We start from the raw sequence: 26,195 nt of genomic DNA on the forward strand, positions 1-26,195 counted from the left end.
AAGAGTTGACATGTTGGTCAGAGTGTAGATCCAGTAAGTTTAGATTGAAATCACCTAAAAAGTAGCATGTTATTATTTTCGCGACCAACTTTCTCTAGAATATTGTTAAGATCTGATATAAAGTCAACACAGCTCTGAGAAGGAGGTCTATAAATTACTGCAATTATCAAGTTTTTACTATTACTGTGAGCTACCTCGATGAAGTAAGATTTAATATTTTCATTAAATACAGATAGATCAGTTCTATCTCTTCTGCTCTCCGGCAGTCTCTCAATCATTCTCTTAATCATTTTATTTTAAATCGCGTAAAATTTTAAATTTCAGAATAACATTTTAATTGATAAAAAACACAAAGAATATACAGTTGCATATATGATAATGTACACATAATATTCATAACCCAAACTTATCCAAATTATTATGTAAAGCCTTGATAAGAGGCATCTTGAGATAGGAATAGGTAAATAAATGTCGACATAAGAAATAGTAGGCCTATCAAGGAAGAGAAAGATATGTACAGCGAATGAGCGAAACACAGATATAGAGAGAGAGAGGGGGGGGGCGAGGGAGAAGTGAAGCACAATACATGTATTCATATATGAATATAAAGCATAATTTAAATATTACTAAAATATTTTTTTAAATGTTCAATACTTTCGTTAAAAGTATCGCAAAGTAAAAAAGGAAAAACTGTAAAAGGTGGGTTACGTGTTCTAAGAGTCTCTTATCATGTTTTCTTTCTTATAGGCATCATCATATTTGAGTACCTTGATCATCTCACTTCGGGCAATGATAAAATATTAGTTCCATAGAGCATTATTTTTTACAAGTTTGTGTAAATAAATTGGCTGTGATACTAAAAAGTGCTTTGCATAATAAAAATGTTCACGTGTAAAATATCATAATTGTATAAACTGAAAGTGCGGTATGTTTCAAGGCTGAACGACCGCATGATTGTGGATCTTACACGAATCGTCAAATTCTTTTATTGTATATTGTATAATAAAAACATCAATTCACTTGTGTATATGCATCCGTGTCGATTCAAGATTCAAGTTTCATTGTCCATTTATAATAATACAGAAATATGTTTCCCATTGGTGTTAATGTCAAATATAATAAAACATAGGCATAACATAATAATGTATACTGAGCAAGCTCTCATCATACAGTATATTATTCAGAGTCACATTATGAATGCATTCATACATAACAAGCAACCTGATATAAATTACAAAACCAATATCGCAAGTTCCTCTGATCGAAAAAAGGGAGAATAGCTAGAGAGAGTGAGAGAAAGAAAGAGGAAAAAAGAGGGACAAAGGGCAGACTCAAAGAATTTCATTTAAGAAAAAATGGCGAAATACATAGCAAAATACGGTCGAATTTCAACAGTAAAGTAGAACAAAAGACGTTACACTACCAGAAAAAGGTGTAACCAGATTGGTTCAACAAAATTAAAAAAATTATGTATTGTTTACAAATGAGAGCTCCTTGTTGTTTGTGCATTGTATATGTGAATGTGAATTAATCAAGTTCTCATTTTGTTCTTCGAGTTCTTGGTACGCACAAACATATTCCAGACCGGTTAAATGTGAAAAAAAAGACAATATGACTGGTGTGTTATGTCCTTCATGACAGAAGTTACTTTAGCCAGTATGAAATTTTCATAATATGGGGGCGGGGACAACTCAGTGGCTATCAAACGCTGTGCAATCTTTCAAGAACGTTATATTCTTGTTTTGTCTGCTTGAATTAGCTTACCATAAACATAAATAACATTAAATAAAGGAACATTTTGAATGACCTGGTAGAAAAGATTCAAGACCATCCTGAGAAAAATACATCCGTCGAATTGCTTTACCGTGTACAATATTTTAACTTATTCTTTACCTTGTAACTCTTACCCTCACACACGCCCTTCTGTAATATAGTTCACAAAAGAAAAAAATTACATTTTATAATACATTCACAAAGTACTGATGCACATGAATTCGTGATAATCAAATTTTATCGACTTTCCTCTCATTTTTGTCTTGAATTCTCATCTTATCCCTTTCACATTTGTACACCACATAATGAACTTTACAAGCGTCATGGCAATGCATAACATTATACACTTCATCTTTTGACTCTTTTAACAATGATACGAATGAGAACAAATTAAGTCACTAAAACTACGTTTCGTTGCAGTGCTATAGATGCTGTCTGGTATATTAGAAACAAGTCATCATCCATGTCATCCAATGAGATGTTCATAGGCAGGTGGTGGTGCACTCGGAGCTACCTCGTGTCCACTGCTCGTATCCATCGGGGGTGCGCTCGGCATGCCGCCTCCTGTATGAGGAGGTAAGGGGTGACCAGGGTCTCCTTTGGTTGGATACGGCTGTTCCTGTGGGGGGTAAGGTGCAGCTGGTTGCGGGGGATAAGGTGCAGCTGGTTGCGGGGGGTATTGATTGGGTGGAGGATAAGCACCTGCTTGTTGAGGAGCCTGTCCAACAGGGTATGGATAGGGCTGTGAAGGGTATGGGGCACTACCAGCTGCAGCAGGTGGAGGAACTTGCCCAGAGGGGTACGGATAGGGCTGTGGAGGGTATGGGGTACTACCACCTACAGGTGCAGGTGGAGGCATGGCTTGACCAGTGGGAGGGTACTGAGTACTGGGTGGAGCGACAGTCCCAGCTGGATACCCTGGAGTAGATCCATGGTAGTATACTGGTGGTGCTGTATTCCCGCCTGGTGTCATTGATACCTGCTGACCTCCACCAACCGGCTGAGGAGCTGGATTCTGTACCACTGCTGTATATTGTTTCTTTGCTTTCTTCTTTTTGCAGCAGTAACAACAACAGCTAATAAGCAGAACTATAATACCGACTACGACAAGACAACTTACTACGGCTCCAACAACGGATCCTTCACTCACAACTGCACATCCATCTGTAATAAATATTGAAATAAGTCAGATTAAGTCTTCATGTCACGCATTTTGACAAAACTGTGTGATTTGCACATGGTTGAGCTATATACTAGAATCAACACTACACTGTCTTTTCTTTAAAGGTATATTTTTAAAAAGCACACAGCTAAATGGGTTTACTCATTGAATTTGTATTTGTATTCGTTAGAAACTTCAATCACATGGTACATGAATATTTTGTTTTAAAATACATAGGCATAATACTTATTACAAATATGGAAAAAATATTTGAAAGTACATGGAAACTACATGTAAATGTAAATAATTGTACATAACTTCAAAAAAGATAGAATTTGATATTCGATTGATATCATTCTGTCATTGTGAGTTGGAAGGAATTTTTTTAAACATCACTTTATTGTTCAAACTTGCACAACAAAGGAGAAGATACAATAACCCAGGACAATTCCATTTTACTGGAAAATGTAGGGCATTAAAAGTACATACAGTGCATAATGTTGTAGAACATCAACAAAACAAAAATTAACTAATTTTACAACATAGTGAAGACTGAGGAGTTATGGATATTTCTAGCTATAGATGAAATAAGAGGAGCTAAATATTGAAATTTCATTTGATATATCAACTTAATAAATATGAAGCATACATAATGAGTATTACAAGAGTTTCAGTCGAGTTTTCCCTCGATATTTTCAAATTACACAACTTTCACTGGTTCGTCCTCCTATGACCTATGAAAGCCACAAAATCAAATTTACATGTACTACTAGTATTGCTTATAATTTGTATTACACAGGTAAAGATATGTTTGCAAATGTTAATAGAAAAAAGAAATAATAATATAGTATACATTTTCAATATGTTAATATATATACTCCTATTTACTTCAGTATTGAATTCAGTGAATAGCACTACATTTATTTATTTATAAATTTATTTATACATTGATCAATTAATTTACTAATTTATTTATTCGGTTTTCTATGCGTAGGATAATTCCAATCGACCCAACAATATAAATGTTGATGGTCTGCTGACCAAGGAAGCCCTACAGCATAAACAAAGACATGAATCATATAAAGCTAAGGCAATGTGCGGGGAAAAGTCGTGCTCAGTTATAATTAGTGTTGTTGTTTTAATCATCACTAATAAACATAAATATTGACTTGATTTGAAGATAAAACTGAACGTTTTATCATGGAGCCTCTTCTGGTACATAAAGCCCTAGAATTTAATTTCCAAGTGAATAACGCAATTACATATTTCTTTTCCACAACTCTCAATACCGTTATTTTTGTCCAGATATTTGAAACAAGTATACATCTAATCACAAAATTAAAAATTGTGATTTGTGAATATATAATAATTACCTGTTTCGGATGGACAACAGATCCCTACGTCCTGTGTGTGGCCACAAAAGAGCTCATCATAGTTGTCAGAATCGAGAGACCGATAGAAAGTAGGACACGACTCAATCCGCTCCTCATCACCATTGCAGTTGGCAATATAAGGTCCATCGCCTCCGTAACTCCCCTGGCCAAAGTAAGCATCAGGGTGGACCAATACATCAGATGAATTGAGAAGACCAAGTTGACGACATGCTACGGTTGCTTCAGTCACGCCGAAACCAACGCTGCAGATGGATTCCCAGCTGTTTCCCTGGTAGATTTCCAGGCGCCCACTTAGTTGGTTTGAGCCATTTACTAATCTAAGTTCACCAGTTTGAATATATTCTGAGTAGAAGAGAGAGATACAATGTTATTCCAATTACGACTAGTTAACAATTGTATAAATTAACGATACCTCCATAGGGGCACAAAGGGTGAATTTCTACATTTTGTAATTTTGTCCTCTTTCTGAAAATAAATCAACAGGTAGAGCTTCAGTAAGATGTAACAGAGGATCAGGTTATCATTTAATTTGATCGCAGCTAGGACCCTCATAAATGAAAGCTGATGAGATTACCCTTGAAAAACGAGACATATCATCATCGTCATCATCATTATTATCATAATTATTAATGTTGTTGTTGGTGTTGTTATGGTGGTGGTGATGTTCTTGTTGTTGTAGTGTTGTTGTAGTTGTGGTAATGGTGGTGGTGGTGGTGGTGGTGTTGTGGTTGCGTTGCTGTTGTTATTGTTTTTGTTTTTGTTATGGTGTTGTTGGTGTAGATAATTTTGTTGTTATAATCTTTACTATTCACGCAATGCTTTTTAATATATTGATCTTTATAAGATGATGACGTGGATCCTAATCAGATGATTGGTTGAGAGCTATTACGTGACCATGCATTTATTTTGCCTAACACGTAATTTGGATAATGACCGGGCATAGGTAAAGTCATGATAAACATCATTTTTTAAAACAAATAAAACATAATCTTATATAAACAAACAATACAAGTAATTTTGTTCGGGCATTAGTAAAAATTACTAATGCCCTCATGTACTGCTGTGTATTATTTGTATTCTAATGATTCTTACCTCCTCTGCAATGGACACCAATATCTTTGTCATGCGGGTAAGATATTGGGAAACTCCACTCGAATTGCCGGCAGTCTGTAAGCCGTGCCTCGTCACCGTCGCAGAATAGAGTCGTAGCCAAGACCCCCATGTTATCAAGAGGTGGGACCGTAGAAACATCATTGACTTCTATAGCTTGCGTGAAGGGTAAGCCAAGCTGTCGACATACCACCTGGGAGATATCGTAGATGACCCACTGATCAGATATTGTGTTCCACCGAGAGTCATAGTAGATCTCGACCCACCCTTTGGTGGTGTTGCCGTTGGAGAGCCGTAAATCTCCATCGACTGGGTTAAGAAGACACGTGTTTAAAAGTGAGAAAAATATATCCCCAATTTATTCCTATAGACGATGAAAGTATATATTCATGGGTCTACTAATTCAGTTAAATGCAACTCTGAGTCAAAGGTCATGTTTACACCCGATTTTGAACTTAAGCTTAGTCTTAATCTTGGTTTTAAAAAAATGGCCATCGTGTGTTAAAATAATAATGAATCTATCCCTTCGAACGAACACAAGCACAAGAGGCGAGGTTGGAAATATAATAAACCGAGGTAAAATGTAATATGCATTATTGATAATAACCTAGTTATTAGTATTATGATTATATGATTTCAATATTTTTTAACTAGTGCGCCTTGCATGAGGATTTGGTTTCAAGTAGATGTTGTGCCTTCCAAATCTTGTATATTATTATTGTACTGTATCATTATTGTTATTATATTGCTAATCATGCTCAGCTGGACAATTGAAACCAAGTAAATGGTTCCTCATAAAACACGTTTACGAAAAATTAAATCAATTTTCTTACTCAGTGCAGATGCCTTTTGGAGTATACTGATGGTGAACAAGATGAGAACAAAGCGAAGACTCACAAACGGCATGATTAAACTTCAGAACGTACGTATTATGAAGGCTAGGAGGACCGAGTTGCTGCATAACATAATAATATTATAGAATCATTATCAGCGTAATATTGCATAAAAATCGACCAAAATGATGGCTCACATTGACAGGTAATATTCCACGAATGTAGTTTTTGTTGTTGATTTCTTTGAAATTAACATTTTACATGCAAATTGATTTTGTCAACACATCCCTGAGAGTTAGACACTCGATCGTGTTACAAGTGTATTTACAGGATGACCCAAACATGATCCAACATAGATATAGTGAAGTATTGTCAATGCTTACATGATCCACAGTGAACATAATATGCAAAGCATGTTTGTATGCGGAGGGGGGGGGGGGGGGGGAGGCGGGAGCATAGAATAACTTTTCACATCTCTTAGAATATCCATTCAGTTCTCAGATGGTTAAAATCCACATATTTATAAGAAAAACATAACTTTTGGAGTACCTGTTTAGTACCTAACTCATTTGATTCATCAATTTCTATTCGTACAGCATACCTATTTTGTGTGCATGGTGTCCTTACTGACTTCGGAAAGGTATATCACTCTTGAATTCAGCTTATTTAATGAACATCAAATCAATCCCAGTCCATCACTACATTTACTACATGTATATTGCCCATTGGCAGACATCTTGAGAGAAGAAGGATTTCAAATCTTAGTCAAACTAGATTATCATCGAACCGGTGTCAATAGTACGTATAATTTATTTCCACTTCAAGATTTTGTTCAATATAATATACATTTAAACCTATACTCTATAGGGGGTCACGAAAAAACATTATGATATACAGGTCTACCCTCACATCAACATCATGAAAATAACCCGGGCATGCAAGAATATACACTGTAGTCTACATGTATACACGGCCTATAAATAATGTTCATGCATATCCATAGACTTACCTGTATAGCTGTATGCAGGGAGGCGAGACCTCGATCCCTGCCTGTACGTTGTGATATATTGGTAGACGGTATACAGCTCCGTGAGGTATTATATACATCCTCTCACTCTTACTCCTCTTACAAATTGTAGCTCACTGCTCACCATACATGTACCAGTTGGTAGACGATCAATAGCGCAATGAAAGCATAATGTTACTGTACATGATACTTTGAAGCATATGCTAGTATTGTTACATGCATTACGCTTGCAGCAGCAGCTCGGAGGCCTAGAGGGTATCAATATTCCACAAAGAGTAAATGCCACGCTCCAATGGGTAATGATATTGACCTGAATACGAAGGACATGTTATTGTTAGTAGTAGCAAAGAGATCCGTGTGTACACAGTACGGTGAAGTGGAATATAGTGAATCACGATGACCTATATACAAGATATGCTGAACGGATTCAGCTCATAACAGGACAAGGTTGTCAAAATGGATGACCCTTACTATTATACGGCATGCGAAATATCTACGGGTAGATTGAAAGAGAGCGAGGGGAAGGGGGAGGGGGAGGGGAATGGAGGGAGAGAGAGAGAAGAGGGGGAGGAGAGTGGCCGGGATGGTGGAAAATCAAGACTGAACGGAGAGCTAGAGGCCCTAGAGGCACTCGGCCAAGATAACTACTCATATAGAGGCTGTTCAGCCTCATAGTCGTGACGAAGCTGTGTATATAGAGCATGATTAGGGTCTGTTATTGTAGTTGTACACTGTTTGAATGGTGGGATCTCGTATAAGAATGTCATGAATGTGGAAGTAGATTGCATGTCGACAGTCGCCGGTGAAGTATAACATAATTAGTGTCATATGTTGATTGCCAGATGATGTGCAAGAGCTATGGTACATGGTGGGAGATATACAACGTGAGTATATGACTCTTAGTATACATGTTTATACGCGTCGTGTTTTGGGTTATTGAGAAACGAAATGTATATGGCACAGAGCGATCGCTTGACAATCGCAATATAATTATGATCACGATGCACATTGCACAGCCTGGAGATAATAAAACAGTGATCGGGAGGTTGGATGAGACATGATATATATCAGGGATGTCTCTGGATACAAGTTAACAACCAAATTATTCATACCCTTACCAACTTTCGTAATTTTTTAAGTATGTAAAAATTAATTCGTCCAGATTTATATTTCTTGTTGACAATGTAATATTTTAAGAATCGATATTTTTAATATCACTTAATTCAACCAGTCCACCTTTCATTCTTAAGTTACGAAAAACACGAAAAACATAACAATTTACAATTAAGGAGTATGAATAATTCAGTGGGAAGGGAGTCACAAGAAGATAAGATATATTCGGGGCTAAGCTGACTGTTTCTGGATGGAACCAAACAATTTGATTTGGTCGATAGCTCCATATGAAATAAGTACAGTCTATACGTATAAATCGTTTGTAGGTAAGAAAATAAGAATACATATTAGGACACTTCTAGATCAGCGTTATTAACTCCTGTTTTTTCGAGCAACTTAACATGGAAAATCATATTTATAAAGTTTAAAGGGGAAGTCGACCCTGATATTAAGTTGGTATTAAAGACCGTCACCACTACGTATACTGGGCCAGAAGGGATTAGACCACACAGAGAGCCATCAAGGTCGCTGTGATAGGTGGCTATCTCATTAACTCAGCTCTCATTTAACATAAGAAAAAGAGGATCATGGGGGACCAACAGGCACCGATTCGGGAAGTTTTCTATATAGAGGGAGCAAGTAGCTACAAGTATGGCAGTGTGCCTTTAAAAGAAACAGAAAATTGAGAAGAACGAGTCAGTGAAAGTTTGAATAAAATCCGATTAAAATTAAGGGAGTTACGATCAATCAAACGCAATCTTGCAACTTTTCAATCATACATGCACCCTAAATGTAATTTTATTGTTTAAAAAATGTCAATAATAAACAAAATGAAAGTTGATGAAATTTTCTGTATAGAGCAAATTGGAGAGGACCTCGGTCAATACAGTGTTGTCAATTTTTTCACTGAGGACAACTTCAAAAATTCACAACTTTCTAATTTAACCGGATATTGATCTAATTTCACCAATTTGTTTTACTCGTTTTTCTGCTTCTATTGAAACCAACCTTAAAGGTAAAGACCAGTATTGGAAACGCCCCAATTTCAAAAAATGAAATGGAAGCTCTCATTACCAATCATGTGAAAGAATATGTTTTGACTAATACATGATGATAAAAAATTTGCCGGGAAACCGCCTACTAATTCATATATTTGGTAAATTTGTTTCTCTCATGGTCTGTGAGAGATATAGGGTAGTCCCATATACATCTTTCTGTGTATAGTGCTTGTAACTTTACGAAGAATGGGCCAAATTTCTTATCATTTTGATGATTCCTAGAACCTAGAGCTAGATGCTAGATGATCAACCTTTTATGATCGATTCCACAACGTTTCTTTCACAATGCAATTGCATGACCATAACTGGTCTTTACCTTTAAAGGAAGTCACCTCAAGCTTATGCTTAAGATGACATCTTTTGTGTATATACCATGTTCTTATCATGCATCTAAATGTATAAGATCATACATTTATACACAATTATGAATAAATAAACATCAAATCAAATCAAATGTTAGGGTGGACTTCCTCTTTAATCATGTAATTTAGGTGTATGAGCAGAACAATTCGTTCCTTTATAGCATGAAAATACCAAGGTATTAATTGCGAATTTAAATGAAATTTGAACGATTAACATATCGACAATAATGCGTTCTCTAGCGTATACTGTACTCATTTAATCCCATGAAATCCCAGTCCAGGTTTCTGATGAATGTACTGAACATAATACACTGCCTTTATACCGTATTTTCGAACAAATTTTATTATATATTTATATTAGGCTAACCGCAATGCAAGGCGGCTTATTGTTAATCACAGTCAAAGAAGTTTGAATTTTTCTTTCAGTTTTCTACTCCTGTAATCTCCTCCATCGGTTGTCAAGGCTCTGACCAAACACCTCCATTCTATATCGTTGTACTCCATGGAAGTCTATAATGCCTCCTTCATCATCTTCACCCCTCGTTCTCATCATATGCATCGTCAGTCTACTGGTGGAAAAGTGTTTAGCACAAAGTGGGTATAAGCTCGTGGTTGTTTAATCTTGTTTTTACCTTGGCTTCATCATGAGGGTTTTTTCTTTCTTTCTGTTATACCAGGGATGTCACGAGTACTGGCGTATCCAACACTGGGGGTGGACACAGTGTAAACCCCACCCAGTTTAAGATATAGAAGTTATATAATATCAATAAGCATACTTCTAGCAGTGTGTCCATGTCACGTGGGGCTGCCCAGGTTAAATCCGCCTGCTCCTCGATCTGTAGGGGAATCTTCTGATCATATCATCTTATTGGGACAAATAAAAATCAAGGTTTCTTTTCAGATATTGTAAACTTGCCGAGGGACATGGAGTTTAAAAGTAAGATTAAAATAAATTTGCCCACAGTGTTTTCTTTAGCTACAAATCTGAAATTTGATTACCAGTGACGACCCAGTATAACCAATGCTTGTCGTTCCTGCCGGTAACCATGGTAACAAAATAGTTTAAAAATCATAATATTGGATTCTTGTATAGCGCTCATGTCTGACACAATCATATGCCACTCCTGACGCTCCAGCAATACACTTAATTTGTCATGAGTTCAAGTATTGGTATATTTCGCCAACTCCTATATGGTTCATCCATTCACTATTAGATTCATACCTATTCAATTAATATCTTCTTAACCAGGTGATGGTGATTTACGTCTCACCAATGGTGCGACGAGTTCCGAAGGGCGGGTGGAGATGTACTACGATACGAAGTGGCTGGCGATATCTAAACAAGCTTTGAACAGTAAACTCTCCATGATAGTATGCCGGCAGCTAGGCTTAGCTGGTATGAGATCAGAAGCTGTGATCAATGCCTTCGGGAGAGAGGGGAAACCCCGAATGGTCATTGTGTCCAATGCGCAATGTGACGGCCACGAGGATAGGCTTATTGACTGCAAAGGATTCAACTGGAATCAACAACGATTAGAAGAGGCACAGATTGACAATGACATCGGAGTCATCTGTAAACCAGGTGAGAGAAATGTATATTATTAACGAATCAAGCACGTGTAGTGGCGTACCCAGCATGAGGAACACATTATTTTGAGTACCCAGGGAGCAATAATATAAATGCGATCGCAACTACATTCGAAAAATCAACTTGAGGCGATTTCAATTGGCCCATACGTCGATCACCTATCGAAAAGTGCGAACATGATAATGACGTATTATGTGATCCAACATGATTTCTATGGAACATTCATTAGGTCATCGAATTTGCTCTGAAGTTGATTTAAACAAACAGTAGTTGCAATCTTGTTTATGACTTGCAACTGGCTTAAAGCATGCGGGCGGAGCTGCTCAGATATACTGATTTGTTGTGGATTCCGTCCGTCCCTCTAATTATCTATTTCTGGATACGTCACTGTATTTCAACGGAAAGCTGTTTGCAGGTTGCCGAGGTTGGGTTACAATTGTACTTGTCTTTATAGATGACATTGAATCAATCATAGAAACTTAATCTTGTGCTGCTGCTTAAGTAAATGTTTTACATTGAATAGCCTAAACTTGAAATTATATCAAAATAATTAATATATCTATATGACTGAAACTACGTACATATCATACAAACATTATATCTTTTCTAAATCAGTGGTGCTTAGGTCATACGTCCATACTTATCCTGAAGATCTATCCAATCCTTTTACACATTTCTAACGCAGCCCTAACGAATAAGTGATAGCTTTCAACTATTATTGTTCTATTTTCACATTCAATATTCATTCAAACAAATCAATATAATTTCTGGATATTGTACTTAATATCATGAATGCTAATTTAGTCAGATTAAAATATTCCTAACTATTTTCTTTGACGGACAGGCGATGGCGATTTGCGTCTGGTGAATGGTAAGACGCCCAGTGAAGGACGCCTACAAATACATCATGAGAACATGTGGAACACTTTGAGAAGTGGAAACGTGACTAACCTTCCGACCGTGGTGTGCCGTCAGTTGCGTCTGCCTTTCACCGAGGCTCACACAGTGGCAGACGTCAGTGCGTTTGGGACAGGTACTGGTAGTGTATTGATTGCTGATATCACCTGTAAGCCTGGCGATATCCATTTGAAGGACTGTACAATCAACAAGACTAACGTTAGTACTGAAGCAAACATACACGATCGAGATGTCGGAGTTGAATGCAAGGGAGGGAAGTCACGTCGAAATAAAAACGCGGCAATAATTATTTTGTATCTCTGGGGAAAAAGAAGACCCCCCCCCCCCTTGACTTTTGAATATATAGAACAAAGTACGTTTAACGTTTGGCAATTCTAGATATTGGGTTACGGTAATTCAGATATTTGGCCTGTATTTATTTTCTCTTCAAAATAATCATTTGGTTATTTGTTACCTAGGAAGCATTTTTTTTGGGGGGGGGGGGGATGGGGTAGAAATCACACTAATTGATTGTGTTACAATTGGCGATAAATTGATTTTTTTTTTTTTTTTTTTTTTTTTTCTTCTCAGTACCCTTATAATTTGATGTACCTCTTTATTTTTTTCATTTTAGAGTATATTGCGTCTGGAGATGTACGACTTGTAAATGGGTCAAACAATCAACGAGGGCGTCTTGAAATCTACCTGACAGGTTCATGGTCGTCATTCTGTAGCCTTGGATTCAGTGTCAACGAAGCAACCGTGGCTTGTCGCCAACTTGACCTTGATATATCTAATCCAGTCGTTCTTGCAGATAATTATTTCGGAAGTAGCTCAAGGAAAAGAAATTACTTTGCAAGTTGCTCTGGCTCTGAAAATCGCTTCACCCACTGCTCCCAACTACTACTATATAATGATATTCGGTGTGCTACTTTTCCAGACGTTGGCATCTGTTGTTCAAATGAAACAGGTGATTATACTCGAACCGTTGCCCCCGGCCCCCCCCCCCCCCCCCCACTCAGGTTTCGAAATGACCGCATGCGTGTTGCCAAAATGTCCTTTTCGTAACAAAAGAAAAAGGTCGACCCGTATTGACTTTACACACCGGACTTTTGCTGAAAAGGGGGAGTGCCGAAAAAGGCTCGTATACAAAAGAAAAAGGTCGAGCCGTATTGACTTTACACACCGGACTTATGCGTACCCTAAATAACACTGAGTGGGGGGGGGGGGCCGGGCCGTTGCCATACATCACTCACACCAACGAGCCCGACACAAGACCGACACCAGATAGACTACACACTGACTGGACCAACATTTTTGTTACGAATGGCCAACAATCAGTCCGTTTGGAGTCGGTGTGGAGTTGATTTGGCTGTATAAATGAGCTATAATCAATAAACAAGAGAAGGTTATAATACTGGTTCTTTTGTAATGAAAACAAAAGTATTACATTGCATACAGCCATGGAAACATGATTTGAATTCTGATCGGTACTAAATAATTCCTCGTATCAATAACATTTCTTTTTCCTTGTCCATTTTTTTTTTAAATATCTATTTGAGTTTTTTGTATAGCTATATCAGCATTATGGTCCAGCTTTCTTTACTTTCATCTTCTTGTGTATTTTCATTCTTCTGCTTAATATGAATAGTAGACAAATGAATTTGAAGATAATAATGCTTTCAAGGTAAGAGTATTCCTTACACACTCTTATGTGTTTGTAATGTTGATAACCGTAACTACCCAGTTTTCGATGATTGACTTTGATCATTGGATTCATTTCCTTTTTTCATTACAGTGCCATGTGGATATGGCAGCTCACCCAGTATTGCGGATATCATAACCGGCGTTGTAGCAATGGTTTTAACAATTATGGGAACTTGCTGCTTCTTCTGTTGCTGCTGTTGGTGCTTGCGTCGTGAAAAAGCCAGACAGAAGCAGCAATACGCAACAGTATCACAAAACCCACCTCCACAGACATCTGAAGGAGCACCATCAAACCATATTCCGATGACTACAGTCGAAAGTTCAAATGTACCTGTTTACGTACATTCTCCTGTTCAACATGGTGCGTCAAACTGTGGAGCCACGGGTATGCCTCCACCTGCACCTGCTGGTAGTGCCCCATACCAAACACAGCCCTATCCATACCCAGCTGGACAGGCTCCTCAACAAACAGGTGCTTATCCTGTACCTTCTCAACCAGGTTACAATCCCACCGCTGCCACCAATCAATATCCCCCGCAATCAGCTAAACCTTATCCTCCACAAATATCACCCATGGTACCACCTTACGGCGCTCCTTACCAGTCCACGGATCACCCTTACCCTCAGGCATCCACAGAACAGTCGCATCCGACCATAGGTGATCCTAATCAACACCCCCTTTCTCATGCAGGATTAGGAGTACCGAGCGCGCCCCCGGTGAATGGGGGTTACTGTATGCCCCCTTTGACACCACCACCTGCATATGAAGAAGTCACCAGTCCTTATTTAGAACACTGATTTGCTTCTCTACGTAAACCCATGCAATGAAAGCCTATAAATTAACGTTCTCTCCACATCCCTTTCTCAACGTTGATTGGTGGTATGAATATAGGATGAAAGAAACATTTACACTCATATTTGGAACTTAATAGATTTATTGGCAGATTTGGTGGAGGGTGTTTGTCTTGTATTGTAGAGAAAAGAGGACTGTAGAAAGCGCGGAAGAATAACTACCCTGCACTATTTGACAATACGCAATATTTTGTGTCATGAGTGTTTAATATTATATATAGTATTGGATCATAACATTTATAGGTATGATGATATAGTGTTGAAATTGTCTCAGGTGATATTTTTATGTAAATGTGTCAGACTCTCTTTATATGAAATTATGAGTGACAGGACACCCATACGCTCGTATAATCTTAGACTAAACATGCATGTCAGAAATTCAGGAATGAAGTCTTCCAGTAGCCGTTACGCTTTTCTTCACCCTCTGTCTGACACAGCAAACTCACCAAAATGTCTGAATGAAGTTTAAAATGTTTTTAAAAATGCCTTAAGCCTCGGTCACAAATGCCATTACGAACTGCTACGAACGCCGTACGAACGATTATAAGACAATGGAAATTCGGGAAGACAATGGAAAAACAGGGAGATTCGTACGAACGCATCGTTCGTATATACGAACCTTTGTGACCGTAGCTTTACGGAAATACAAATCAAAACAGTGTACCGGACATAGTGTATAGCCTATAGCGCTATAATACCCAGTTACACCGCTAAGCCGACCCATAATCTACAATATTTTGGCCATTCACGTCAACTAATTTTATCGTTCGGTCATTGTCGGTGGTCTTGCATTGGCCTCGTCAATGTGACTAGGATATGCTACTGTAATGTAAACGTTAAGTTTGTCTTGACATACAAGTTAACCCCTACGTCTTCGTAATTCTTTGAGTTCTTGCAAAAGAGTACCTAAGTGTGACGTAATACTGGCGAAGTTGTCAAGGTTGCTGCTCCAAACAATGTCGTGCTAAACAATGGTGTGGTGATCACACCAGCACCAAACATTGAATTTGTCTGCATGTTCAAGACCGTTGCTTGAATGTTTTCGCGGTGAACCTCATGCGCAAGCTCTTTATTTGGAACTTGTAACCTGGGCGACGAGTGACTATGACATTAGCACTTGGGTACTCTACTATGTGAGCACCGGAGATGACTTCACATCATAGACCAACCAACGATGATGACTATTATTCTATGTCATGCAAGCCTCTTCTCAGTAAGACTGCATAATGTTATCTTATCGGCTATTGCAGCTAACAATCGGCAATAATAACTGCCGATGATTATGAAATGATTTGGGTATGAAATAAAGTTAATAAATCCACAGCAGTAACTGAGTGAAGATGGTAATATAATTTATATTATGGGGAAACGTGAGTAAGTGAGAGTGAGAGAGAGACAAATAGAGAGAGAGAGAGAGAGAGAAGACGAGAAAGATATTGAGGGGTATAGCAGAGACGACATAGCTAGGGAAGAGGAGAAAAAGAAAAAAAACTTAGGGAGATACGGAAGGAAGGAAGAAAGAAAGAGAGAGAGAGGGAGAAAGAAGTGAGTGAGGGCAAGAAAGAAATTAATAGGCGATGGAGGCAAAAGGAGGGAGCTAAATGAAAAGATAGGAGTGGGGAGAGGGGGTGGAGCTGGAAAAAATGTCTTAGAGGAAATATTTGTTCCATGGGGAAATCTGCACGTTTTTTTTATAATTTTGTTTCTTTTGTCTATCTAACCCATGACTCGTATTTTTTTTGCATTGATTTGTTTTGTTATATAAACATAGGAGGAAGTTTTTGGTTGTTGTTATTGTTGTGTTTTTTGCAAGTTAAAGCACAAAATATGCTAATTCTCACACAATGATCTAATCGAAGCGGGTGCATCACCTGACCATAATAATATCAACCAGTAAATATGGAAACAAAACCCATGCTGTGCAAATTTCTATCGAAATACGACGATCCCAAAGGCTTTCGAGAAATCAACATTACGAAATTCTAATAGCCTTGTGCGTCACCGCTTGAAAAGCACGATCAAAATTGACATTGACATATCTCGAAATTCGCACATATTTTATTCAGGCAATACACTAGGATATCGACAGGAGCTGGGACTAGGACTGATTTTTGGAATGTCTTTCGTGTTCAAGTGTCAAGTGTATTATACAGTCCGATATTGTCAATTTCAATATGCAAGAAAAGACACACATTTAATCATTACATCTGGTACACACCGTGTAATACAGAATAAATGTCACATTTATTGTGTCACAAGCTTCACAAATGAGTATAGTTGACAAATTTAATTACTTGATTCACAGTTTCACAGTGAAGAAATGCATTGAATAGCGGAAAATTTACTACAAAAACGTGGATGTTGCTCAGACTACGTGCGCAATAACAGACTAAACACCTATGATCATCTGCATTTGATCAATGTAACAGATTAATTTCTATTTTCTTGATTCATAAAGATCATTGTTTGTATAGGAAAGGCTAATTAAAAAAAAATTGTAATAAAAGAAATAACCACAATATTTCCAACAAAAATGTCCCCCCAAAAGAGGCTCAGATTTGTTTTCTTCGAAATTTGCAAAGCAGAAATAATACATCAGTTACTGATAACTGGATTCGAAAAAGCTCATATAACATTCCGTTTTAAGGCGAAGGTGTCACGGCACCCTCACCCTCTCTGATGAAGAGATTATCATTATTATTAGCAATTCGGCAAAGACAAAAATCTAGAAAACAGTGAATACCAAACAGTTGAAGATCTGAGGTGAGTCACATGGTTGTTGGGTAATGAAAAAGGTTAACTAAATAACCATAACCCGTGTGTAGCGGGTTTTTAGAGACGTGTATCAATCAGATATGATTATTTACGTTTGGGGACCGACCTTTAAACGTCACCATCGGAAAGACGTGACTCAGTTTCGAACCTGTGTCCTCAGCTGAATCAGTTTGTAACTTCCATTGTTAGCTGGATTACAGGCGCACGCCACAACGCCCGAATGTCTTCTTTTCTTATATACGAACATATAATCACGATACTTCACATTTATAATGGTTTTTCTTTGTCTATTTTTTCTCATTTTGAATATAAACACAGGTATGGTAAGATGGCAATCCTTAAGCTGTTAGGGGAACCAGTCGTCATTCAACATCACTCATTATTATCTACAAACAATTTGGGAAAGAAATAGATTCTGGTAAATAGGTTGAGCTGGGTACTCCATAGTGTAATGTGCTTACTTTCGAGTCAGAGAGGGGAAAGTGAACTCATCTCTCATAATAACGTCTCTTATTCCCCTTTCTGCTAAACTTCCCATTCTTCTTCAACAAATAAAGTAAATGTAACGATATGTATTACCTTCTTTCATAAACTTCTTTCATGTAAATAAGAACAATTAACCATACAGAATATAAACCCCATTTAATAAAGTTCCAAACGCTTTTAACTACGTATATCATTTGCATGATTTACATATCTATATATCTATTCAATCGTTGAGATATAAAGTTATATTTATAAAAATACCTCCTGTGTAATACTTATGATATACATTTTCTTTTAATTTCCAACGTTCGAACAGGAAATAAGATTATGATTTTTAAATCATTTTTAATTCTTAAAATTTGGTTTAAAAGAGGTGCCATTGGTTTGAAACTGTCACATCAATGACAGTTTGTTCACTTGAAAGCTCTCTCACTACGAAGATAATGTTGAGTTGTTCGTTTAGAGCTTCTTCATTTATTTCTGACCTTAAATGTTATGTCTTTAACATAACAATTATTTGTTTATAAGATTTTGACTGCAATAACATGCAGCAGATATGATGAAACATGTATTCATGTTTTTGTATTTTGATCCAGCGTATGGTATTTTGGTTAAATAAGTTAGATATAACCTGACACAAACATGAATATATTTTCCACACATAATAAACGACACACTATATACCATCAACAAAATTTGACCCACATTTTTTAACATAATATAGGTATATGCAAACGATCTTATCACCACCGTGTGTAAGATAAAAAATAAGTGCACACCGTTTATTAACGAGCAAAAACTCTGACTTGGCTCTTCATTTAGTAGACGAAAAATTAATATAGCCGCTTAAAAACATTTTAAGCCTTTGGCTTTAAACAATTTGAAACAATTTAATTGTGTGATAGCCATGATGATACTCAAACCTGCTCTATAAGTCTTGTGCAATACAAACGTAACGTTAAAAATAATATTATTTGACGACGATACACGCATTTTCAATTACTATACACTTACATTGTCTATTATAGCCTCACAATCGATATTTTAATGACATCCTCACCTCAAGGATATAGCTTTCAAACACCTATTTTAAGAATCACTTTTTATAACATAGATGAAAAATAATTCCAATCGGCTGGATCATTAATCGCGATGGCAATTCAAAATTCTATTTTGCACAAAAATACGTTCACTAGTAAAACATAAACTCTTGTTAAAAATACACTATTCATGTTACTGTCCGACTCCGCTCTCCTTGTAAGATCCTCAATCTGTTGCACCATAGCCCATCAACAGCTCATATCCGTGCCTTAGAAAATTCTGATTCTTTTAAGTCTAATCTGAAGACAGTCCTTTTATTCACATACTTGAATATAATTCAACACAATTTAAATCATCCTGTAGTCTATCATGTATTTCTCCTTTCTTACTTTTATAATGCACCTCGGAATAGTTTTACTAGACAGATGACGCAATATAAGTGTGTTATAATATATAGTATTACTAACACAGTACCTCAGTCACACCAATCACACCGATATCAGACTGACAACATAATATAATATTACCCAGGCCTCTAGCCAAGAATCAGTATTTGTTGAATAAGAACACATACTCTGTACAAAACACAGATTACACATCGCATTGTATACCTTAATAAAGCTTGTACTGTACACAAACATGTCAATATATTACCAGGGACATTAATTTCTATAACAAAGCTATTTCTAAATCGCAAAAATATGTCTTTTATGTGGACACTTCTTAAATTCTGATTACAGTTCCACAGAAATCAAACGAACAATCATACTTTTTAAAATATTTTCATGTATTTTCAGCTGCTATTCAATCGTATGTTAAAGTAAGGTTTAATAAAGGATTGAATTTAGTTTCACTATGTTTTGCAGCTGACTGAAGTATTAGGGTATACCAATCATGACGTCATACTTGCCACGTTGTCCAGATTGTTGGTTCCAAACAATGTTGTGATAAATAATGACGGCCTGATCACACCAGCCCCAAACACTGTATTTGCCATGCTCCCGCCCGTTGCTCGAATGATTACGCGGTGAACCTCATGCGCAGGCCCTATTGTTTAGAACCAGTTAGCTGGAGGACGAGTGAGTATGATGTTAGCACTCTTGTACTCTATAGCTCAGTATGATGTATATGAATGATCCTGACACGAAGAGCACCATCATTTTAATAGATTCACAAAATATCATACATGAACTTAAGCATTGTGTAATATTGGCGATGATAAATATCGCAACGACAAATATAATTTGCTGAGCAAGAAAGAAAATTCTTCCTCAACATAATTCAACATGTTTAATTATAAAAACGATACATACTAGTGTTTGAAAATAAACCATTCCGAAGAACTAAAGTGAATATTGAAAGACTATACTTCATAGGTTCAGTTTCAATTCTTTCACTATCATCTTTCAAACAATTATTATCATCATGATCTTCATAATTATCATCACCACCATCATCGTCATCTTATAACACATAACACATTTTCCAATGTGCTCACACCATTCAACTGTCGGGTCTTAATTAGGATTTTTTCCCGATTCATCTTGCATTGCCTCTGATAATCATAACTTCAAATCGGTATCATCTTCATTCATCGGAAAATCGGCCTGGACTTCGACCGAGTTCGTCGGTGCTCCGATCACCACTTCATAGCCTGGAGGGTCATCAGCTTCCATCTCCTTCTTTCTTTCTCCACTTTCCTCCAACTCGATGGAGTTATTATCGTAAGCGTGTTTGGAGGTGCTCCCGTGCTCACTGTTACCTAACTTCTCAGCATCCTTCCTCTCTTGATCCTCTAACACGTAAGCTAGATTCACATCAGGTCCTGCAAGACACAAATATAAGCCGATTCTAGTATGTACCTTTATAACCGAGCATTGTAGTCTAGTCAACCTACAGAAAGTTATACATTTTCAACCAAGGTTAAATATTTTGTGAGAACTTTACAGATAACTCGCACCGATGTCTCCTCAATTTAGTGATGAAAGACTAATTTTCGCAGCAATATTCTATACAGGGATATTCTACAAATAGATATGTCACTCTTTGTTAGAAAAAAATGAGCCAAAAACAATAGAAGCCACTGGGAAGATAAATTAAGTACGTGATGAGCTACGAACTTAAAGACCAGAACTGAAGTAAATAGAAGGGGGTCGTGAGTAACAGCTGTATTATATCTTGAAAGACGAAGGTCTGAAATTGATAGAATTTATAAAATAAATACAATAAAATGGAGCACCTTATACATACAGAACAACATAGATGAGAAGGGTTTTGAGGGTGTGGATGAATGCTTACCAATATAGCTGAGGACCACGGGTAGGAAGATGAGACCGTGAACGGTACCCACCAGCGTGATCGTCAAAAACATTCGGAAATAGAAGACAACAAAGAGCTGGGACTTGGCGAAGGCTAGCACTATAATTCCTGGCAAGTTTGTCATTGCTACTCCGCTAAGAACCTGCATTTATAATTGGGCAAAAAATGTTTTTAATCATTTCATTATTATCACTTTTATTATTATTATTGTCATTATTATAATAATTATTAGTAGTAGTAGTAGTAGTAGTAGTAGTAGTAGTAGTAGTAGTATTGTTATTATTAGTATTATTATAATAATTATTATCATTATTGTAATCATCATTATCGTCATCACCATCATCATCATTATCATAAGTGTTATCTTTCCTCTTCTTCTTTTTTCCTCTTCATCCGCCTCGTTAATATTCGTCTTCTTCTACTAATACTTCTTCTTCTTCTCTTTCTCTTTCTTCCTTCTGCTTCTTTCGTTCACTTACCGAACTTCCCATGGTAGCGAGTGCATATTCGGCCCTCTCTAGACGACCTTCCTTCACGCAGATAGAGAATGATCTGGTGATGTGAGAAACGAATTCCACTGACATACCCACGGCCTAGAAAGAAAAGGCAAACATGTAAAACAAGCATACTTAATCATTTCTCGATATTCATATCAAGCAACTTCTAACGTGTAAACAGTTCTCACCAAAACGCGATCTTTTAAAACTACTTTTCTACGTCAAACAACAGGTGAACAGAAGCTGTAAAGATCTGACGTTGTTTTTCTTCTCAAAGTTTTCTTTGAACGTGATAACCCACATATTCGTTTGTGTTGACAGCATATAGATACTAATATAAACACATCGGTGTTGTTTATCACTATCATCACCACTTCATTATCATCTTTATCATCACCATTATCATCGTCATCATCACCGTCGTCGTCGTCGTACAGATCCTTCAGCGTATTCTACATCTTATTTGTGATCCGTGATCGTACCGGAATTGGTCGACACAGATCTCCTACTACTTACCATCATAAGATTGACCAAGGAGACGGCATTGAACTCAATGTTCCATAGGTACATGACACCCATGGTATCGATGACGATCATGGAGATGCAGCCGATGATGATGAGCGGAGCTGAGACGCTAAATCCTAACATGAGAAGACTGACTACGAAGATAGGCACCAGGGCGATGAGCAACTGGACAATGGCTTCATCAACGAGTGTCAGGTACTGCTCATAGAACACGTAGAAGATACTAGATGGAGGACAAATAATGAAAAAATAATTATAAAAATACCCATGCGATATGAAGATTCGGTGACATTTTGATGGAAATATTTTTCCTTCGACAAAACTCTCATAAGGGAAGAAGGCCGACGCCCTTCATTTTCCTATCATGTCTATGTATCATTACAAGTAACTATGCATAAGATACGATTTCAATATCGCAATATCAAATTTAACATTTATCTTCCGAAGATGTTAACATATCGAAGGTTCATTCATGAAATTGTCATCAGGCACACATTCTAATAGTCTCAAGAGAAATATCATGAGATATAGCTGCAGTCGACAGTTTTAATTCATTGCAATGAGCAAGTTAATATTTCAGTTTTATTTTATATTTTACAAATTTAGCAAGAGAATGGTACAATGGTGCCCCGTAGAAAGGATCAAGACTTGAAGAGGAATTACCTAAATACGAATTGCTTTAAGAACCATGCTTAAAGCCCCACTGTCCTACTTGTAGCTACTTGCTCCCTCTATATAGAAAACTTCCCCAATCGGTGCCTGTTGGTCCCCCATGATCCTCTTTTTCTTATGTTAGTTGAGAGCTGAGTTAATGAGATAGCCACCTGTCAGTGACCTCGCTGTGTGGTCTAATCCCGTCTGGCCCAGTATTGACGGTCTTTAAGATTATAGTCGGTAACTACCAAAGACGGTGACTGCCCTTACCTGTAAGGGAATACTTTGAAATCTTCGGGCACTTCGTAGTCTTCCCTCATAGACTCCTCAATGCTGTCGGCTAGAATGTACGCCTCTTCAAGCGCTCCGATAAAATCTGGTGACGTCACTAACGGAGTGTGATACGTCATGAAGTAAGAGGCTGTGGAAAATGAAATATGCCCGAAGAAAAATTTGAGGCATTTCAAAAGTTGATATTCAGATATGATAGGCCAATGCGTTCAGCCAACCGATCTGTGCATTGTCTCGAACTGGACTGGCTATTAAAGTCTGCCGAGCATTTTCTGTATATAGACGGGTCTGAGACCAGTGTGTTTTCACTCCGACTTTCTCTACAGTTTAACAATATTTATTGCTTTTCTTTATAATGGAGAATGAATGAATGAAGATAAAGGGAAACATAATAAACACGAGTATCTAGGTTATAAAGCATAATGTTGGTATGAACTGTAAAAGAGCTGGTCCGAATGTGTACTGACCTTCAATCACCGTCTCACTTGAGCCTAGAAACTGTACAGCATTACCGTAGGCGGCGCTTCCACTAAAATGAAGGATATTGATAGAAGAATTTAGGTATGATGTAACCTTTGGACCATGTCTCCATGTTCAGTTTATTATATGATCATTATCACTATCATTATCTTTATAATAACCCCCATCATAAGTATTGCTGTGATAGTGCATTCAATTGCTAATGATGCTACCATCACCACCACCACCACCACCACAACCAACATTACTACTACCACTACTATATACTACTACTACTTCTACTACTAATACTCCGCCTATTACTACTTATACTACTCCTATTACTAATTATACTACTACTTTTACTACTACTACTACTACTACTACTTCTACTACAACTACTACTACTACGTACTACTACTTCTCTACTACTTTTCTATTACTGATACTTCTAAAATAATACGGAGAAATCTAAGAAGAATATGTAACAATTATCATGATTATAATGACAATTGTCTTAAAGCCGATAAAGAATAAATAATATTACATCAAATACTCATTTATTAACAACAGCAATACTTTTCTTACCCCTTGTTGCAAACTGCGTTTGGTACATCAGTTAAGAAATCTGGTAAAAACTCCTCGAAAGTTACTGGATCACGTCGATCATTTCTCTCCGATTGTGGGATACATGGTCTGCATAAAGTGTACGGGCTATCTGCAATGGTATCAAGAGACATCGAAACTTATGAGCAAAATCAAAAGTATTTTAGTGCTTGAATGAATACATCGGATACTCGGAAACTCGGATGAAGTGATATGCTTGCGTATAAGCGATTACTTGGCTCCAACTTGCTTTCAGGTAGTGGTGCCGCGGTCTGGCATATACTATCATGTCGACGTTTATAATGGTCCAAGTAAGAACCCCATGCTACTAGCTTTACTGTGATAAGGCGTATTAACCTCTTCGGACTCAGGAGAGGAAGGGACTTCTGAAAGTGGTCAAGATTATGGAATTCATATATCCCTTTGTAGTGATCATACAATAAGTTATCTCTTCAAAATATCTCGATATTATTTATAATGAGTTCATGTGGTCACTTTATAGTCTACGAGCTTGACTGTGAATGGGGCCTAAGTTATCACGGTAGTAATCCATAGACAATGCATGAATATTCAATCTATACCACTCGAACTCTACTTTGGCCAAATATTTTAAAAAAACATATTTAGCGTCCTGTTTTTTGGAAAAATAGGAAGGAGGGGGCCCTTTTTTCTTTTTTTTTTCTTTCAAAATGGCCGCTCAAAATGGCCGCTCGGTACATTTTCCCTGTCAGTCGGGCTATTTTTCAAGATGGCCGCCGACCTTTTTTTTTTTTTTTTTTGTAAATCAGAAATAGATCCATTTTAGCAGTGTTTTTCATGTTTTTTTTTCCTTAAAAAAAAAAAAAAAATTCAAAACAACTTAAAAAAAAAAAAAAAATAGGAGGCGGCCCCAAAAAAGGAAGCGGGCGGGGACGCTAAACATGTATATTTTTTACATGGCCTTAGGTGCAGTGAGTACCTGCATCATTATAGAGATTGTTCAAGCTGAATTCGGGTGATCATTTCCAAAGCTCTTTATAGAAGCGCACAGGAACTTTAGACCAAAAGGGTCACTTTTTGCGTTCGTGTAACTGCTGTCCGTGTGAAGAGCTTAGAAACGTAGGTATCCAAAACTGAAAACTCATTAGGTCCTATCATTTAAATAGTTGAGTTAGCTGTTATGTAGACGAACCTTGTGATGGACAGAACTCTTCGTCTGGGATGGATACTCGACAACATGATCCACTGACCTGAGGCTTCAACCAATCAAAATAGTCGTCCATCCATGACGATGTAGGCTGAGCAATGTAAGTCCTATAGTAGAATCAGTCACCAAGCAAATATTAGTTTCTCCCAGATAAAGTTAATGATATCTACATAATATTAACAACTTGTGGTAGTTCGAATCTTGATTTAAATGAAATGGGTTTGTGTGTTATACAGGCTTCAACTCAAGTTGTTCTTACTACGCCCCTCTACATTGTCTTCTCTAAAATATAAAATCTGAACTAAGTTATCCAGTGACCGAGAAAACAAACTTTAAAGCGCCTTCGAGTGCTGACTTGTATATGGAAAGGCGCTTAATTAAATAAATGGTTATTAATTTCGATATTATTTTAGTCTAGACGTCCTATGATCACACATGTTAAGTTAGTTTGAATATATGATAAAGTATTATGAAATGTAA

General features: G+C 37.1%; 3 protein-coding genes across 6 annotated transcripts in view; 1 reads left to right on the forward strand and 2 right to left on the reverse strand.

Annotated features, from left to right (window-relative positions):
- Positions 1-311: 311 nt before the first annotated feature.
- On the reverse strand, positions 312-7,747 carry LOC764257 (scavenger receptor cysteine-rich type 1 protein M130). 2 transcript variants are annotated; one of them, XM_001200507.4, is made up of 5 exons: positions 7,282-7,747; positions 6,273-6,394; positions 5,422-5,748; positions 4,309-4,671; positions 312-2,937 (listed from the first exon to the last, which is right to left on the reverse strand). In XM_001200507.4, exons 2-5 carry the CDS (start codon positions 6,343-6,345, stop codon positions 2,240-2,242), a joined length of 1,461 nt encoding a protein of 486 aa, XP_001200507.1. In that variant the 5' UTR covers positions 6,346-6,394; positions 7,282-7,747; the 3' UTR covers positions 312-2,239. The 2 variants fall into 2 exon arrangements, with proteins under 2 accessions (XP_001200507.1, XP_011678042.1); XM_011679740.2 differs by lacking the exon at positions 7,282-7,747 and having other exon boundaries at positions 5,422-5,632; positions 6,273-6,382.
- A 101-nt stretch (positions 7,748-7,848) lies between these two features.
- On the forward strand, positions 7,849-16,361 carry LOC100891900 (neurotrypsin). 3 transcript variants are annotated; one of them, XM_030975533.1, is made up of 6 exons: positions 7,849-8,183; positions 10,259-10,426; positions 11,082-11,414; positions 12,265-12,591; positions 12,952-13,287; positions 14,116-16,361. In XM_030975533.1, the coding sequence occupies exons 2-6, from the start codon at positions 10,348-10,350 to the stop codon at positions 14,820-14,822; spliced, it is 1,782 nt and encodes a 593-aa protein (XP_030831393.1). In that variant the 5' UTR covers positions 7,849-8,183; positions 10,259-10,347; the 3' UTR covers positions 14,823-16,361. The 3 variants fall into 3 exon arrangements, with proteins under 3 accessions (XP_030831393.1, XP_030831395.1, XP_030831394.1); XM_030975535.1 differs by having other exon boundaries at positions 12,265-12,453; XM_030975534.1 differs by lacking the exon at positions 10,259-10,426.
- A 1,715-nt stretch (positions 16,362-18,076) lies between these two features.
- LOC586083 (NPC intracellular cholesterol transporter 1-like) overlaps positions 18,077-26,195 on the reverse strand; it is a 31,035-nt gene continuing 22,916 nt past the window's right edge. Inside the window, exons 20-27 of the mRNA XM_030975532.1 lie at positions 25,701-25,822; positions 24,512-24,641; positions 23,932-23,993; positions 23,444-23,594; positions 22,511-22,742; positions 21,977-22,090; positions 21,477-21,639; positions 18,077-21,003 (exon numbers count right to left, since the gene is read on the reverse strand). Of these exons, the coding sequence (XP_030831392.1) occupies positions 20,741-21,003; positions 21,477-21,639; positions 21,977-22,090; positions 22,511-22,742; positions 23,444-23,594; positions 23,932-23,993; positions 24,512-24,641; positions 25,701-25,822 (1,237 nt within the window). The 3' untranslated portion in view covers positions 18,077-20,740. The remainder of the gene's footprint in view (positions 21,004-21,476; positions 21,640-21,976; positions 22,091-22,510; positions 22,743-23,443; positions 23,595-23,931; positions 23,994-24,511; positions 24,642-25,700; positions 25,823-26,195) is intronic.

This window comes from Strongylocentrotus purpuratus, unplaced genomic scaffold (assembly GCF_000002235.5).
Source record: "Strongylocentrotus purpuratus isolate Spur 01 unplaced genomic scaffold, Spur_5.0 spur5_scaffold_8, whole genome shotgun sequence".
Taxonomy (NCBI): domain Eukaryota; kingdom Metazoa; phylum Echinodermata; class Echinoidea; order Camarodonta; family Strongylocentrotidae; genus Strongylocentrotus; species Strongylocentrotus purpuratus.